General features: G+C 57.0%; 2 protein-coding genes across 9 annotated transcripts; one reads left to right on the forward strand and one right to left on the reverse strand.

Annotated features, from left to right (window-relative positions):
- The first annotated feature begins 108 nt into the window (after positions 1-108).
- On the forward strand, positions 109-12,991 carry NCAPH2 (non-SMC condensin II complex subunit H2). Of its 7 annotated transcripts, none has more exons than XM_045466198.1 (20): positions 109-344; positions 5,598-5,699; positions 8,236-8,291; positions 8,384-8,468; positions 8,546-8,614; positions 8,740-8,819; positions 8,912-9,045; positions 9,353-9,433; positions 9,887-10,017; positions 10,662-10,724; positions 11,053-11,119; positions 11,285-11,392; positions 11,488-11,541; positions 11,678-11,748; positions 11,831-11,924; positions 12,015-12,083; positions 12,176-12,228; positions 12,309-12,410; positions 12,508-12,657; positions 12,723-12,991. In XM_045466198.1, exons 1-20 carry the CDS (start codon positions 237-239, stop codon positions 12,861-12,863), a joined length of 1,818 nt encoding a protein of 605 aa, XP_045322154.1. In that variant the 5' UTR covers positions 109-236; the 3' UTR covers positions 12,864-12,991. The 7 variants fall into 7 exon arrangements, with proteins under 7 accessions (XP_045322154.1, XP_045322153.1, XP_045322150.1 ...); XM_045466197.1 differs by having other exon boundaries at positions 114-344; positions 12,173-12,228; XM_045466194.1 differs by having other exon boundaries at positions 114-344; positions 11,831-12,083; positions 12,173-12,228.
- A 117-nt stretch (positions 12,992-13,108) lies between these two features.
- On the reverse strand, positions 13,109-15,132 carry LOC123591660 (protein SCO2 homolog, mitochondrial). Of its 2 annotated transcripts, none has more exons than XM_045466202.1 (2): positions 14,674-15,132; positions 13,109-13,950 (listed from the first exon to the last, which is right to left on the reverse strand). In XM_045466202.1, exon 2 carries the CDS (start codon positions 13,935-13,937, stop codon positions 13,137-13,139), a length of 801 nt encoding a protein of 266 aa, XP_045322158.1. In that variant the 5' UTR covers positions 13,938-13,950; positions 14,674-15,132; the 3' UTR covers positions 13,109-13,136. The 2 variants fall into 2 exon arrangements, with proteins under 2 accessions (XP_045322158.1, XP_045322159.1); XM_045466203.1 differs by lacking the exon at positions 14,674-15,132 and adding an exon at positions 14,488-14,597.

Consider the following 15,132-nt stretch of genomic DNA (forward strand, 5'->3'; position numbering starts at 1 on the left):
ACCCCGCCTCCAGCACCAACTGCGGCCCTTCCGGCGCGCTCCTGCAGCGCGGCGTCGGGGTTCGCTCTCGCCCGCGGCGGCCGCGTGCGTCATAGATGTGCGCGCGGCGCCACGCGCTACGTCCTTACCCTGGGCGGGAACAGCAAAATGGCGCCAGAAGTAGTGGCGGGCTGAGGACGCTGGCTCCCCTCGAAGACGGCCCTGCGGTCCCCGGGCCGCCCCGGCCCCTTCCGGACATGGAGGACGTGGAGGCGCGCTTCGCCCATCTACTGCAGCCCATCCGCGACCTCACTAAGAACTGGGAGGTGGACGTGGCGGCCCAGCTGGGAGAATATCTAGAGGAGGTGAGTGCCGTCCCGGGGAGTGGCGCGGGGCGGGGCGGCGGGCGGGGGGCTGCTGGGCGGCCCCGCCCCGCCTCCTCGTCTGTGTCCGTCTGGCGCTGTCCTCAGGCTCGTTTCTTTTTTTCCAAATCCATCTCTGCCTCTGGAAGTCATCCCTTAGTAAATTAGCCTGGAGTTGTCATCACAGGTCGCTACCTGTTCCAGAGCCGTGAAATGGATTTCATGGGTGGTGACAAGCATTTTTCTGTAATGTAACAGAATAGACTAGAATTTATGTGCGTGTTTGGGTATTTGAGACAGCTGGATCACGGTGAAAGAGAGTTTCTTATCTTGGGTTCTGCAACCAGTTTCAAGCTACTGTCATGTTCTACTCGTCAGCATTTGGTCTTTATTTACTTGACAGCCGAGTCTAGTCCTTGTTAATGTGCTGTCTGCTCCATTTCTGTACTTCGCTTTCACATTGCAGCTCACTTGGACTGCGATCAACAGTGACGTCTATCCTGGCAAATTCAAGGGACGCTAGAAGTGTCACCTTATTCAGTTTAGCAGCATTTGTTGGGCTGACCACTCCTTTTTGGATACAGGTTTACGTGCTCTGATTTTTTTCTCCCCATGTGATTTGCTTACTATTTCTTTGCTATCCAATCTCTTAAGTGTTTAGCTTCTCTGGGCAGGGCCTGGGCCATCTTCTGTATCTCCCTTAAATAATCTCACTTGTTTCCCTGATTTTTTTTAAAATTTTTTTTCAACGTTTATTTATTTTTGGGACAGAGAGAGACAGAGCATGAACGGGGGAGGGGCAGAGAGAGAGGGAGACACAGAATCAGAAACAGGCTCCAGGTTCTGAGCCATCAGCCCAGAGCCCGACGCGGGGCTCGAACTCACGGACCGTGAGATCGTGACCTGGCTGAAGTCGGACGCCTAACCGACTGCGCCACCCAGGCGCTGTTTCCCTGATTTTAAATATCACCTGTATGAGGACAACTCTCAGATTTATGTCTTCATCCCAGATCTTTTTTCTTTCTTTCTTTCTTTTTTTTTTTTTTTTTTTTTTTCTTTTTAGACAGCATGAGGTGGGGGGAAAAGCAGAGGGGGAGAGAGAAAGAGAAAGAGAAAGAATGTTAGGCAGGCTCCACACTCAGCATGGAGCCTGACTTTTTGCTCAGTCACACGACCCTGGGATTATGCCATGAGATGCTCAACCAACTGAGCCCCCCCTGGCCCCCCAGCAGATCTTTTTTTCTGAATTTATTTTGTATATCCAGTTGCTTACCTTTGACATTCCTCTTAGACATTCCACAGAAGCATCTCAGTTTTTTTTTTTTTTTTTTTATGTTTACTTATTTTGAGAGCAGGGTAGGGGCAGAGAGAGAGGGAGAGAGAACCCAAGCAGGCTCTGTGCTGTCGGCGCAGAGCACCATTTGGGGCTCGAACTCAGGAACTGGGAGATCATGACCTGAACTGAAACTGAGAGTCAGACACTTAACTGAGCCACCCAGGTGCCCCAAGCATCTCAGATTTAATACATTAAAGTGGAGCTTTCTGTATTTTTTTGCCCTAATCTCGGTCTTCCTGATCTTGCTAAATAGCACTACTGTTCAACAAAAGGTGAGAACTAAAAGCTGTTTTAGTGAAACTCGGTGAATTCTGTCAGTTGCACCACCAGAATTTCCCTTGAATTCATCTGTTTTCTGCCTGGCTCAGATTCATGTAAAACCTTCCTTCCTAGGCTCTGTAACAGCTTTTTTTGGCCCCATGCGATTCACCCTCCATCCAGTAGCAAGTGTGACTGCAGTGGCGCCTCAGAGGCTTCTGTGCTAAGACTAAAGCGCAAACCTCCTTTTCCGAGTCTGGCCTTGCTGACTGTTGTAGCCTCTTCTTGAGCTCCTCTCCACCTGTTCTTTAGAGCCAATCAGCCTACAACACTGGGGCTTATTTATTTATTTTTAAGTTTATTTATTTAATTTGAGATAGAGAACCAGCAGGGAAGGGGCAGAGAGAGAGGGCCACTGAGGATCCGAAGCAGGCTCTGTGCTAACAGCAGACGCTCAACCGACTGAGCCAGCCAGGTGCCCTCCCCCCTTTTTTTTAATGAGGAACTTTATTTATTTTATTATTATTTTTTAGGTATCTCTACAGCAAACCTGGGCTCAATCTCAGGACCCTGAGATCAGGAGTTGCATGCTCTACCGACTGAGCCAGCCGGGTGCCCCTGGAGCTCATTCCTGACTGAGGGTCTTTGTGGTTTCTGTTCCCACTGGGGAATATTCTTCACCCATTTATTTTTATGATTAACCACGTCTTATCCTCTATGTCTCAGGTTAAACGTCAGGTGAGCAGCCTGTTTAAGATAGTTGTCACAGTACTTTATGTTCTTCAGGATGTTTATCACAAGCTCTTCTTTAACTTGTTCGCTTGTTTAACTCTGCTAGGGCAGGAACCGTGTGTATACTCTGTTCCCTTTGCATAATAGTAATAGAATGCCCAGCGTATAGTAGGGGGCATAGAGCAAGTGTTTGTTGGATGAATACTTGATCTACCTTCTCTGCTTGGACACCTGGACTGCTGAGAAAATGCAGAGAATTGTGCTGGGTGGGGCTACTGTGAATTCAGGTTTCCACATTGGTCAGGGTCCCTGGGGATGCTTGGTAGCTCTACTTCCTGGCTTGGTCAGCTCCCTTCCTGCTTTTGTTTGCTGTTCCAGACCTTCTCTGCCCTTTAAAGTCCTGATTCCCTGCTTCTTGTTTTGTCTTTCTCCTCCTTTCCTTTTCCATGCAGCTACCAGAAAGTTCTTTTTTTTTTTTTTTTTTTTTTTTTTTTAACACATCTTATCACGTTGCTACTCTCGCAGAGCACCATTTGGGGCTCGAACTCAGGAACTGGGAGATCATGACCTAAACTGAAACCGAGAGTCGGACACTTAACTGACTGAGCCCCCCAGGCTCTTTCATTCATTTATTTTTTTGTTTGTTGTTGTTGAGTGTCTGCTGTATGCCAAGAATCATGTGAAATCCTAAGAAAATAGTGGCAAGCAAACAGTAGTCCCTGCTTCACCCTTGTAGGAGAACGGATCCTGAGGAAGTAATGACATAGGGTTGTTGGAACAGGTATTAGTTCTACAGGGAGGTTAAGAGATGGGCTCACAGTCCTAATAGGTGGCAGAGCAGAGGCCACTGTCCTCGTCACTGTGTCTTTGTGCAATCACAAACATGAGAGGTTCAAAAGAAAAGTTGAGGGCCCCACGAAGAGTTTATGTGGGGGACTGAACTTTGGGATGAAAGGAGTTGCCTAGTCCGAATGAGCTGAAGAATGTTCCACGTGGAGAGAAGATAGGTTCCGAGGTTGTGAGGTGCGAAAGTGCTTGGCTGCATGGGGGACCTGGAGAGGTAGCCCTGTGTGACTGCCATGCAGCGAGCAGGGGAGGGTGGGTAGCTGCAGAAGGAAGCTGGTCAGCCTGCGAGGCTCTGTTTGCGATTTGGGTTTTTTCCCTGAGAGTGACAGAAAGCCGTTAGGGTTCTGAGTGGAGTGAGGTAATTCTGCCTTGTGTCTGCAGACAAGCGCTGGCTTGTCAAGAGTAGGCTGGAAGGGAGTGAAGGCGGGGGGGCGGGGGAGAGCCCAGTGAGTGCCGAGGGCCGGGCAAGAGGTTGGGCCGGCCAAGCAAGAGCCACAGCCACTGTGGAGAGGAGCAGACAGTTTAGTCGAAGTGGAGCATGGAATTGGCAGGGAACTTGGCATGGGTTGGGTGGGGAAAATGAGAGAGGACAGGAAGGAGCTGAGACTGGCGGGTTTTTGGACAGGTGGTTGGGGCGGGGGGATATCGAGAGTTCAGCGTGGGCCCGTCCGATACAAACTTTGGTTGAGACATGCAAATGGTGTTTGAAGAAGGCAGCTGGACATATGGATTTAGGCTTCGATGGGAGGTTCAATCTGGAGCATGCATTTGGGAGTTGTTAGAAGGTGGATGGAGTGTGAGGTCCGGGGAGTGGGTGAGCCAGCCTAGGCTGGGAAGAAGAGGGCCTGGGTGGCCCGGCTACCCTCTGCTTCATAGTCCCTCCTTTCAGGGAAAGCCCTTCACTTATTTCCAGAATGTTTGCACTCTGTCAGACTCTCGTGTTTCACTGATGTGAAAAACTCCCTCTATCCTTCAGGAACTGGTAGAGGTGGTCCCTGGGTGGTGTCCTGCTAGACTCCCTCTCCATAGTGTCTAACGTCTGACCTTGCTCCCCAACACGCCCTGTGCTTTGGACATGTTTGCGTGATACTCATTTTCCTAAATAGTGGACTCCCGGGTCAGCTAACTGCCTTTGTGGGAGTGGTTGCTCTTCCTAAAAGGCCTCTCCTTTCATCTGCCTGGGGAGTGTGTCTTTCAGGCTTAGCTCTGACGTCAGCACTTGCTTCGTTCATGAGACATTTACTGGACACCAGCGTCAGGCCGTGAGGTAAAGGCTGCAGTTGCCCTACAGGGAGGGAGAAGTCCCTGGCGTCCGAGCCAGGCGTCCGAGCCACACTGCTGGGTTCACACGGGGCGCAGCTGGGGGCAGGTGTCCTAGGCACGTGGAAAGCAAAGGCAGAACTTGAAAAAACATGTTGGGCTTCAAAGTGCTGTTTGCTGAGAGACGTGCAGGAGAGGGGCCAGGTTCTGGGGAGCCCTGGCTTCAGCATGGAGAGAAAAAGTTTGGGGACATTTGGATGCGTTGGGGTTGCTCTAAGCACAGTCCCGCAGCTTAGGGGAGAGTGTTGCCGCAGATGGGTCTGGGACTTGTTGGCATGTGGTCCGTGGACACTGACATTCAAGGGGTGATAGGAGCTGGGGCTTGGGAGGTTAGGGGTTGCAGAGGAAGGAGCGGGGCTCACTTGTAAGTGTTTCCCTAGTTTCTGCTCAAAGGATTGCGGCCCAGAGTTTTGTCTCTGTCTTCCCCACCCCTGAGGTTCCCCTTTCCTTCTCCCAGGGTGAGGGATCTTCCTGCCCGATTCTGTCCCACTTGTGCCTTGACTTAGATGGGCTCAGTGCGGAGCGTCTCCAGGGAGAGACTCCTGTGCAGCTCTGGCCGTTTGTGGCTGATACACTCCAGGGGCCTTCCTTTTCTAAACTAGTAGGTCTGAGAGGTCACAGGAGGTAGGAGAAATCACAAAGGCCCGCCTCCTCACTCCAAGCAGAGCCAGAGTGCCGGGAGGAGGCAGGGGCGCTGGGTGAGCTCTTGGGGAGAAGCGTACCCAGGTTTTGGCTTCCCAACGCCCTGGTGTTGTGTTTTGCAGCTGGACCAGATCTGCATTTCTTTTGATGAAGGAAAAACCACCATGAACTTCATTGAGGCAGCGCTGCTGATCCAGGGCTCTGCCTGTGTCTACAGTAAGAAGGTGGGCCCATCTGGCTGCTGCTCTTGCCGTTGCAGCGTCTGGTGGGACTGAGCTTGACTGTCCTGCTGGGGCAGATGGCAGGCTCACCCCTGTCTCTTACCTTCCTGGCCAGCACCTCCTGTCTCCCTCTTCCTCAGCACCTTTTAATACAGCTTGGATTCATAACTGAGGAACAGTCTTGGATTTATAACTGCGGGGCCTGCTGCTAATGCTAAACATCCAGTGGTATACAGGAGAGCCCCACGCAGCAAAGAATGATCCCGTCCAAGCTGTCAGTAGTCCAATCGTCCAGAACCCCGTGTAGAATAAGAGGAAAAGCATCCTGAGAAAACCAGTGTTTAGGAAGTGCCCACAAGAAGGAAAAGTGAGAGAAAGGTAGACCAAGACAGTGTCCCGGAAGACAGAGCAGTAGAGAATTTTCAGGGGGAAGAAAGAAGACCGTAAGACCCAGAATGTTGAGTTCAGTGAATTGACCCACACTGGAAGGGTTCTCAGGTGTCCAGGGGGTATCCTGGAAGGTCACCAGGGCTTTTAGGGAGAGAAGGACCAGACTGTGGGGTGGGGAGAGGTGTGGAGACGTGGCGTGACCCCTTTGGGGGAGAGGTCACTGGAAGGGGGGACAGCGAGGAAAGCAGCGGTCCTCCGTTCAGGCTGTGGTCCATCTCATGCCCAGCTCCTGGACACCACCTGCACTGGTGAAATCAGAACTGGGCAGGGGGCAGGTATCAGTGACAGCCAGAGCTGAAGGGTGGGGGTGGGGCGGCGGATGCAACAAAATCCCAGAAGAGATAGTTGAGGAATGGGTCAGGGCCATGGATTGACAAGCCTGCCTTGAAAAAAAGAAAAGGCACCTCATCTCAGGATTCTGGAGGAGGAAGTCAGTATTGATGCACAGAAGTTGGACACAGGCATTTGGGGAGCTCCTGCCAAGGGCCCCAGTTTTCATAGTGGAGAATATAAGTCAGCTGTTAAGAATCAGCTACTACGCAGGACATTTGGTGAAAGTTCACAATGCTTGCTGAGGGGAATGCAAACGAAAGACTGACAGAAGGCACAGACGGTCCTCACATCTTGCTGTCTGCAGGGCACGTTTGTGCCCTTTTCCTCCAGCAGTGCGGAGCCATCCCCTAGGGGGGAGCACGGAAAAGTGCTCAGAATTGAGCGGACTCAGAATTGGCGGTGTAGTGGGTGGGAGAAAGACGAAAGGTAAGAGTTCAGAACTGTGTTAAGGAACTCGATAATGGGGTCCAAACTAGAGAAGGGCAGTGAGCCATCTACATTCAGTCCTAATGGCACAGGACACGGATTTATCTCTGGGCACCGTAAGTTATTCAGGCAGTTTAAGATTTCGCTGGTTACGTCAGATTCCTACATCCTGTATTTGTCCTGAGAAGGAATGTGTGCAAGTGACTTTGAAAGCAGAAAACGTGAGGTGACAGACGGAGAGGAGTGTGGTGAAGCAAGTGCAGTGAAACGGTGACGAAGTCTGGGAGGTGGGGGGGAGTGCGAGCTCTAGACGAGCACTGCCCAGCAGGACTTCCTGAAACAATGGACATGGTCTGTGACCTGTGCTGTCAAAGACGGTAAGTACTTGCCACACGTGACGACGGAGGCCTTGAAAGGTGGCCGGTGTGACTGAGCCATTCTGAGTTTTACTGACTTCCAGTTAACTTGAATTTAAAATTGGTTGACTCACACGGGGCTAGTGGCAGTGAGAATCATGCATCCCTGGGTTCAAATCCCAGACCTACCCCTGATCCAGGCGACTTTCTCTCGGTTTATTCTACTATAAAACGGGAACAGCAGTGACACCTAATTCAGACAGACTAGACGGGAAGAAGCACGAGTACAATCCTGTATATGAACAAACACTGGAAACGGGTAGTGCTTATTGGTCCTAAGAAACGGGGCCCCTGTGATGAGGGGGCACCACCTCTTGTGCCCACCATTGTGTCCAGTGTCTAGTGCAGAGCCCCATACATAAAAGCAGTGCAACGAGCGTTTGTCGCATAAAAAAAAAAAAAGGCAGGGCCAAGAAGAGGGGTTGCGTGTGCTCTGGGGTGGTGTCATCCCAGAGGGAAAGACCCAGAGGTGGTACCCACACGCCCCGCTGGTCAGCCTCTCGGAAATCCTGACCGTTACCCTGTGACGGGGCAGGCAGGGACTCACGGGCTTCCGGAGATGGGGCGCTGGGGGCCCGAGCCTGCGGGCGGGGCGGGAAGGAGCAGCACGGCGATGGGCCGGGGGGCCGCACGCAGGCCGGCGGGCGGGGACTGCAGACGGTCAGAGCTGGGTGACGACGGCCGTTCCTGTGGCTGCCTGCGGCGTGGGGACGGAGGACGAGGAGAGAACCACAACCGATAAGACGTGCTCGTTTGATTGGAGGGGCCACTCTAGCAGCCGCGTGGGCAGGACTTGTGCCGGAGGGTTTCGAGGGGACGGTGGGCTTCTCTGTGCACACGCTCGTCTCTGCGTCTCTGGTAGGCTGCTTAGGCTGCTCCTTTCCGCGTCCTCACCGTCTGCTTCTGGTCACCAGGTGGAGTACCTGTACTCGCTGGTCTACCAGGCTCTCGATTTCATCTCTGGCAAGAAGTGAGTACGGGTGGTCTGAGCCAGCAGGTGGAGGCCGGAGTGTCTGCCCTGCCTGCAGCCTCCCAGACACCCGTGCACTGATTCTCCCTCAGGCGGGCCAAGCAGCTGTCCTCAGTGCGGGAACAGGGGGCGGATGGGGACGCCAGTTCCGAGGCCCCCCAGGAGGCGGACGACCAGGTGAGATTTATCGGGTGCGTGGCCACTGCCTGCTGTGCACTTGCCAGGCGCTGCTCCTGAGCTCGGTCTCCCCACAGTTCCTGTCGCTAGACGACCTCCCTGACTCCCGTGCTAATGTGGATCTGAGGAACGACCTGCCTCCCCGTGTGAGTCCCCCTCCCTCTGTGGGGCTGCCTTTAGCTGATGGGGGTATTGGAAGGTGTCCTCCCCTACGGTTTCCCACATGGAGCCCGTGGGGCCTGTGGCTCACCCACTCTTGGCCTCCACGCAGGAGATCCTCATCGTCCCTCTCCTGCCCGTGGCCCTTGTGGCCCCTGATGAGATGGAGAAGAATGTCAGCCCCCTGTACAGGTACTGGCCTCAGCTTGGCTGAGGGGAGTCAGATAAGGGGAGAGGGCTGCTTGGGAAGGGTCTCTGCAGTGGCTGTGTTTCTGCCAGCACAGCTGTCAGGGGGAGGTCCTGGCCAGCCGGAAGGATTTCAGGATGAACACATGCACCGCCCACCCCAGAGGAGCCTTCATGTTGGAGCCGGTGGGCATATCCCCAACGGAGACACTGCTGCCAAGGAACCAGAAGGGTGAGGGCTTGGATGTGGGGGCTGGGTGGGAAGGAAGGGACTTCTGGGCTGGACCCCCTCGTCAGGTCCCCTGTGCCTGCCGGCTCTGGTCCTGCCTCCCTCCCCGGGTACCTGCTGTGAGGATAGGTCTGCCAGGCCACATCCCCTCTGCCCCCTCTTTGCCCATAGCTGGCTCGGCCCCGGGGTGCCCGAGTCCTGTGACGGGTCTCTGCTCTCCTTCCCCTGCCCTGGCTCTGCTGGGCCCCTGGGCGGGGCCTCCTGGAGGGAGGGGCTGGGCTGACCCTGTCCAGTCCCCCATCTTTCGCAGAGGCTGAGGGGGCTGAGGAGCAGCCAATGGAAGTGTGTGTGTGCAGTTCCGTCCCTGCGCTCAGCGCCTCCCAGGAGCCAGGTGAGAAGAGAACACCACAGTGGACTTACGGGGTTGGGGTGGGGAGATGGGGCTCTGCGTGGGGCCATGCTCCGCCGCCCCAGGGGTGAGGTGTGGGGAGCAACGAAGCCTGGCTTCTTGGCACCTGGACCTAGGCCTCCCTCCCCACCTTGGCCTCACTGCGCTGTCTTGGTCTCGTGACTGCCCTCTGGCCGTTCTTGGGCCTGTGAGGTTCGGACCTAGCCCTGGGCACACATGGATGGCAGCCTTTCAGGAGGAAAATTGGTAAAACGAGCCAGATGAAGCCGTGGCATGGCGAGAGGCGTGGTCATACCACTCCGGGTCTAATGAGTGGGGGCTGAGTGAGGGAATCGGCCTTGCAGGCTCTCCGGGGTGTTGGCCAAGGCCAGCCTCCCGTCTGCTGTCTGGCCTTGGGCTTCTCGGGGCTGACCGGTCTCTTGCTCCCCTGCCCAGGTACCTCTCCGGAAGGCCCGCTGCCTGGAGGTGGTGATGAGGAGGAGGACGCAGATGGGGCAGTGGAGCTCCCTGAGCCCATGGCCCCCGACGTCCCTCCAGAGCCCCAGGAGCCCAGGAGCCCGCAGCAGGTGGGGGCCCTGCGAGGCCTGCGAAGGCCCCACACTCCGGTGGGATAGGTGGGCCTGGGGGCTTTGCCTCTGGTCCTTGCACCCAGCCCTTTCGGGTGGTGCCTTCTACATCTTTCCTCTTTCAGATCAGAATAGCTGCTGCTCCTTAGAGAGGTGGCCTAGGGTTCAAGGGTCTGAGCCCTGTGGTCATGGTACCACCTAGGATGGCAGCTGGTCTCCCAAGCTGACTCCTGAGATCAGGCTGGTGGGAGGGGATGGGCTTTGGAGGCTGTTGCTGCCCCTTCCACCCCCGAGGGTTGGCTTTGTGTTCCTGCCTGGAGCTCCAAAATCTTTTTATTAAAACAAAAATCCTGATACATACAGGAAAAACGTTAATATTTGTTAATTTTGATTGGTACATACATGGATGTTTATTGCAGTTTTTTTTTTTTTCTTTTTTGGTATTTTTTAAAGGAAAAAAACAGTACCCCATTTTACTAGTTTACTAGTTTGTGTGTTCTAAAATTTTTCCTAGAGTGTTTGTTTTCCTTAAGAGGGTCCTTCTGCAGGGTTCTTGGTGTCCGACCCTAGAGCAGACTACTGGGGTGCCCCAGCCTTGGGTGGAGGAGGAGGGGAGAGGCATCCCTGGGGCTGTTTCTTTGCAGAGTGCTGCCCAGCCCAGCAGGTGTGTGCTGCGGGAGCGACGGGAGCCTACGTCCCTGCTGAAGGTGAGGGTTAGTGGGGCTCAGACCCTCCCCGGCAAGGAGGATGTGCTTTGGGGCTCTGCTGCCCGCCCCTCACTAGCTAGCTTTCAGAGCTCCGGGTGTCTGGGCTCCTAGCTGGAGGCCCCTTGTGCTGGCTCTCTTTTGCAAGGAATCTTCCTTGCCCCAGAAATCGAATCCCCTCTTCTGCTGCTCTGGGGAACTGCTCTCTCTGGTGGGTCACCCTTGGGTCCTGGATTGAATGTGGCCAGCCCTTCTCTGTGTCTGGACTTCTGGGGGGGAAGATGTACATCCCCTGCTCCCACCCCAGGGTCTGCTTGTACTCTTTGCTCAGGAGACCCCAGACCCCTGGCAGAGCCTGGACCCCTTTGACTCTCTGGACGCCAAGCCCTTCAAGAAAGGTAATTGGGCGGAGGGACACCTTCACTCGGGCACCTGTGGCTGGGTTCTCCGGAGCACTAGTGGTAGATGAGGGTGCGGTCTGCACTTGCTCCTAGGGCTTGTGGGTGCCATCGTCCGCCCCAGGGCCTTTAGTTGTGCACTGAGACGTAGCCATTTGCCCCCAGGTAGGCCCTACTCCGTGCCCCCCTGTGTGGAGGAGGTTCCAGGACAGAAGCGCAAGAGGAAGGGTGTCGCCAAGCTGCAGGACTTCCACCAGTGGTACCTGGCTGCTTGTGAGTGGGTGTGGTGGGGCCGGGCCAGGGCAGGAGGGTCCGCGTGCAGCTCACGGGGACTTGGCTCGGTCCCTACTGACCAAATTCTCTCGAAGATGCCGAGCACGCTGACAGCAGGAGGCCCCGGCGAAAGGGCCCGTCCTTTGCAGGTGAGGTTAGGGTCACGTGCGCACTCTGCCGAGCGCCTGCCTCCCCTCGGCCTGGGGGCACCCAAGGCTGTAGGTGGACGGGGGAGGGGGGCTGGGCAGGGCGTGGGAGCCCCTCTTACAAGGGCTTTGTGTGTAGACATGGAAGTCCTGTACTGGAAGCACGTGAAGGAGCAGCTGGAGACCCTCCGGAGGCTGCAGAGGAGGGAGGCAAGTAGTGGCCACCGTCTGGAGCCCGCGTGGTCCCAGGTGGGAGACAGCAGTGTGCCTCATAGATGCTGTCTGCACACAGATGGCGGAGCAGTGGCTGCCGAGGCCTGAGGAGGGGCTGTGGCCTGTGGAAGAGGACCGCCTGGAGGATTCCCTGGAGGATCTGGGGGCGGCAGGTGGGAGCCTACTGGGATGGGCCAGGGCGGGGGCTCAGCATCCGCTGCCAGCCAACCTGCCTCCTCCTGGGCTTCTCTGTCTGCCAACAGATGACTTTCTAGAGCCTGAGGAGTACGCAGAGCCTCAGGAGGCAAAGCCTGGGGAAGCCGCAGACCTGGGTAGGTCTGAGAGTGAGCTGCTGGCCGCGGGGGGGGGGGGGGGGGGGGGGGGGCGTGGCCACAGAAGCTCATAGCTGCCCCTTTCCCAGAAGCAGAGGCCGTGCCGGCATCCCTGAGCTATGAGGAGCTGGTCCGCAGGAATGTGGTAGGTCCCAGTCAGAGCAGGTGGGGGCGCTGGGTGCGGGGCTCCTGCACGGAAGGTGGCAGCTCCCGGTCCCGCCCTAGGAGCTCTTCATCGCCACGTCTCAGAAGTTTGTGCAGGAGACGGAGCTGAGTGAGCGCATCAGGCACTGGGAGGACACCATCCAGCCGCTGCTCCAGGAGCAGGTGAGGGAGGGGTTGGGCCAAGCCCTGACCGACAGCTAGGGACTCCCCTGCCGCCTGCCTGGGTTTTGCCCCGGGATCTTGCCCCTCTTTCTTGCAGGAACAGCACGTGCCCTTTGACATCCACACCTATGGGGACCAGGTGGTCTCAAGGTTCAGCCAGCTCAACCAGTGGTGTCCCTTTGCGGAGCTAGTAGCTGGCCAACCTGCCTTCGAGGTGTGTCGCTCCATGTTGGCCTCCCTGCAGCTGGTGAGTGGCCTGGGGAGCCTGGGAGGGAAGCGGTCCCCGACTCTGCTGACACCTTATCCCTGTAGGCCAACGACCACACAGTGGAGATCACCCAGCAGCCGGGGCTGGAGGCAGCTGTGGACACCATGTCCCTGAGACTACTCACCCACCAGCGGGCCCACAAGCGCTTCCAGACTTACGCTGCCCCCTCCATGGCCCAGCCTTGAGTGGGGAGCATTGACGCTGACGGGTGGGCTCTGGAGCTCCGTCCCCCGTGGGTGCCGGGCATCGCGTCTGCTCGCGCGACCCTTGTTTCCTGGCTGGCCCAGCCCAATAAAATGGTGTTGCCATCCCACTTAGTCCTAAAAAACACTCCTGCGCTATGCAGGCAAAGGGCCGCGCTTCCCTGCTGTGGCCTCCTGGGGCCACCGGCGACGCAGACCACAGGCACACAGCTCCACAGGCACACAGCTCCGTCACACCCTCTTTAATGACCTGGCTCAGGGCAGGACGCTGCGGAAGGCAGCCATGTGGCGCCTCACGCTGTCTGCGATCTGCTCTGCTGATCTGGCCCGGCTGTAGTAGTCCGTGAAGAGGCCGTCGGGGCTGAGCAGGTAGATGGCAATGGAGTGGTCCACGATGTAATCCTGGTCCTCGTCCTTGGGGCCCGCGCTGTAGTACACGCGGTAGCTGCGGCTCACTTGGGCCACCTGCTCGGCAGAACCGGTCAGGCCCAGCAACCGTGGGTGGAAGTCCTGTACGTAGCGGGCCATGGCTGCCACAGTGTCCCGCTCGGGGTCCACAGTAATGAAGACAGGCTGCACCGGGGGCAGGCCGGGCTCGGCCTCCAGCTGCCGTACCACCTGCACCAACTTCTCCAGCTCGTCGGGGCAGATGTCGGGGCAGTGAGTGAACCCAAAGTACATCAGCACCCACTGACCCCGGAAGTCGGCTTTGCAGCGAGCCCGTCCCCGGTGGTCCAGCAGGCTGAAGTCCCCCTGGCCCACAGCCGCCTGGCGCAGGGCCTCTGTCCGCTGTTGCTGCCGCCGCTGCTCCTTCTCAGCCCTGGCAGCCAGCCAGGCCCCACCCAGCCCAGCCCCAAACAAGGCGGTGATCAACAGCCTAGTTCCAAGCCCAGGGCCCTGGGGCCGGCTCTGCCTGCCTGTGTCTCCAGGGCCCTGCCTTGACAGGAGCCGACACCTCACATGTCCGGCCTTGCCTCCCGGGGTCCAAACGAGGGCTGGGGGCTTCAGATGAGAGAGCCTGTGCCAAGCCTTGGGTGCCAGAACCAGCTGCAGCATGGACCTGATGCTCCTAGGAAAGAGCACAGGTGTCAGGAGCCTGCAGTTGCCTCCGCCTCCTGGGTCAGCCCCCGTTGGCTCTGGGGAGACTTGCCACCATCTGAAGGACCAAGGCTGCACGGCAGCTCACAGCTGCTCACCTAGTGCTCAGGACTGCCTCACCTATGAAAGGTGTTCTCAAATGCCCATGCTTGTCACTCCTGTCCTTTAGCTGGAGAGGCTCAGTCTGTCTCCTCCCACCCTGGTCCTGTGCCTGCAGCTCTATGGCCCGGGGCAGCACTCCACACCTCACCGGGTCAGCTGATGGGAAGCATTCCAAGTGCATGCCTTGCCTGGGCTCCTGAGCATGTGTGTCGTTTTGCAATAAACCCATTTCTTGAAAGGAGGTGGCCGAGTCTCTGCCTTTAACCCCCAAAGATGGGCTCCTCCGGCCCTTCTGCGGCCTGCCAGCCTTTCACCACTTTAACTCTGTGCCCCCTCCCCCCGCGCTCAGCGGCAGCCCTGTGCACCCATGCCGGTCCGCCCACAAGGAGCCCGGGCAAGTACCCACCGACGCCGCTCCAGGCCGAGCTTTCCTGGTGCTCTCACCCCGAGAGGAATGAGGTTTCCACTGGTCACGAGCGTCCCCACCCCCCTTCACAGCCAGGATCCTGACACCAACTTCGGTGTCCGCCGTGTCCTTCTCACAGGAGCCCCTGGAAATTTGCTAAGTGGGGGCCTTAAGACTCCCCCTCACCTGTTCGTTCAGCTGCTGAGAAGACCCTCCGGAGGATTCCCAGACTTCTGGTTTCCGCCCACTTCCGGATGGTTCCTGGGGTTGCGCTCTGGGCTGGAAGACCTTTGGCACGTCCCACAGCCTCTCTCCACCAACTTCCTTCTTTACATACGCGCTCTAAGCAGTGCACACGATGTGCCTGGCAAGCGAAGGCAGCCTGTGGCCTTCCTGGGCCCCCATTTTCTGGGAGCCCCACCTCCAGGGCGCCCTCCCGGACGCGCACCTGTAAGGTCAGAAAGCTGGACACCGAGCCACACACCGAGCACGACCCAGTCTCCTCGGAACCCGGCGTAAGTACCGCGACTCAGGGGACAGCCCCGCTCTGCCAGAGCTCGTCACCGCTGTAGACTCAAGCACGCTGCACTAGCGGAGTCGACAGATTCCTGCGCCACCGGTGCGCTCAACGCCAGCGCGCACGCT

The sequence above is a fragment of the Leopardus geoffroyi genome, chromosome B4 (genome assembly GCF_018350155.1).
Source record: "Leopardus geoffroyi isolate Oge1 chromosome B4, O.geoffroyi_Oge1_pat1.0, whole genome shotgun sequence".
Lineage (NCBI taxonomy): Eukaryota > Metazoa > Chordata > Mammalia > Carnivora > Felidae > Leopardus > Leopardus geoffroyi.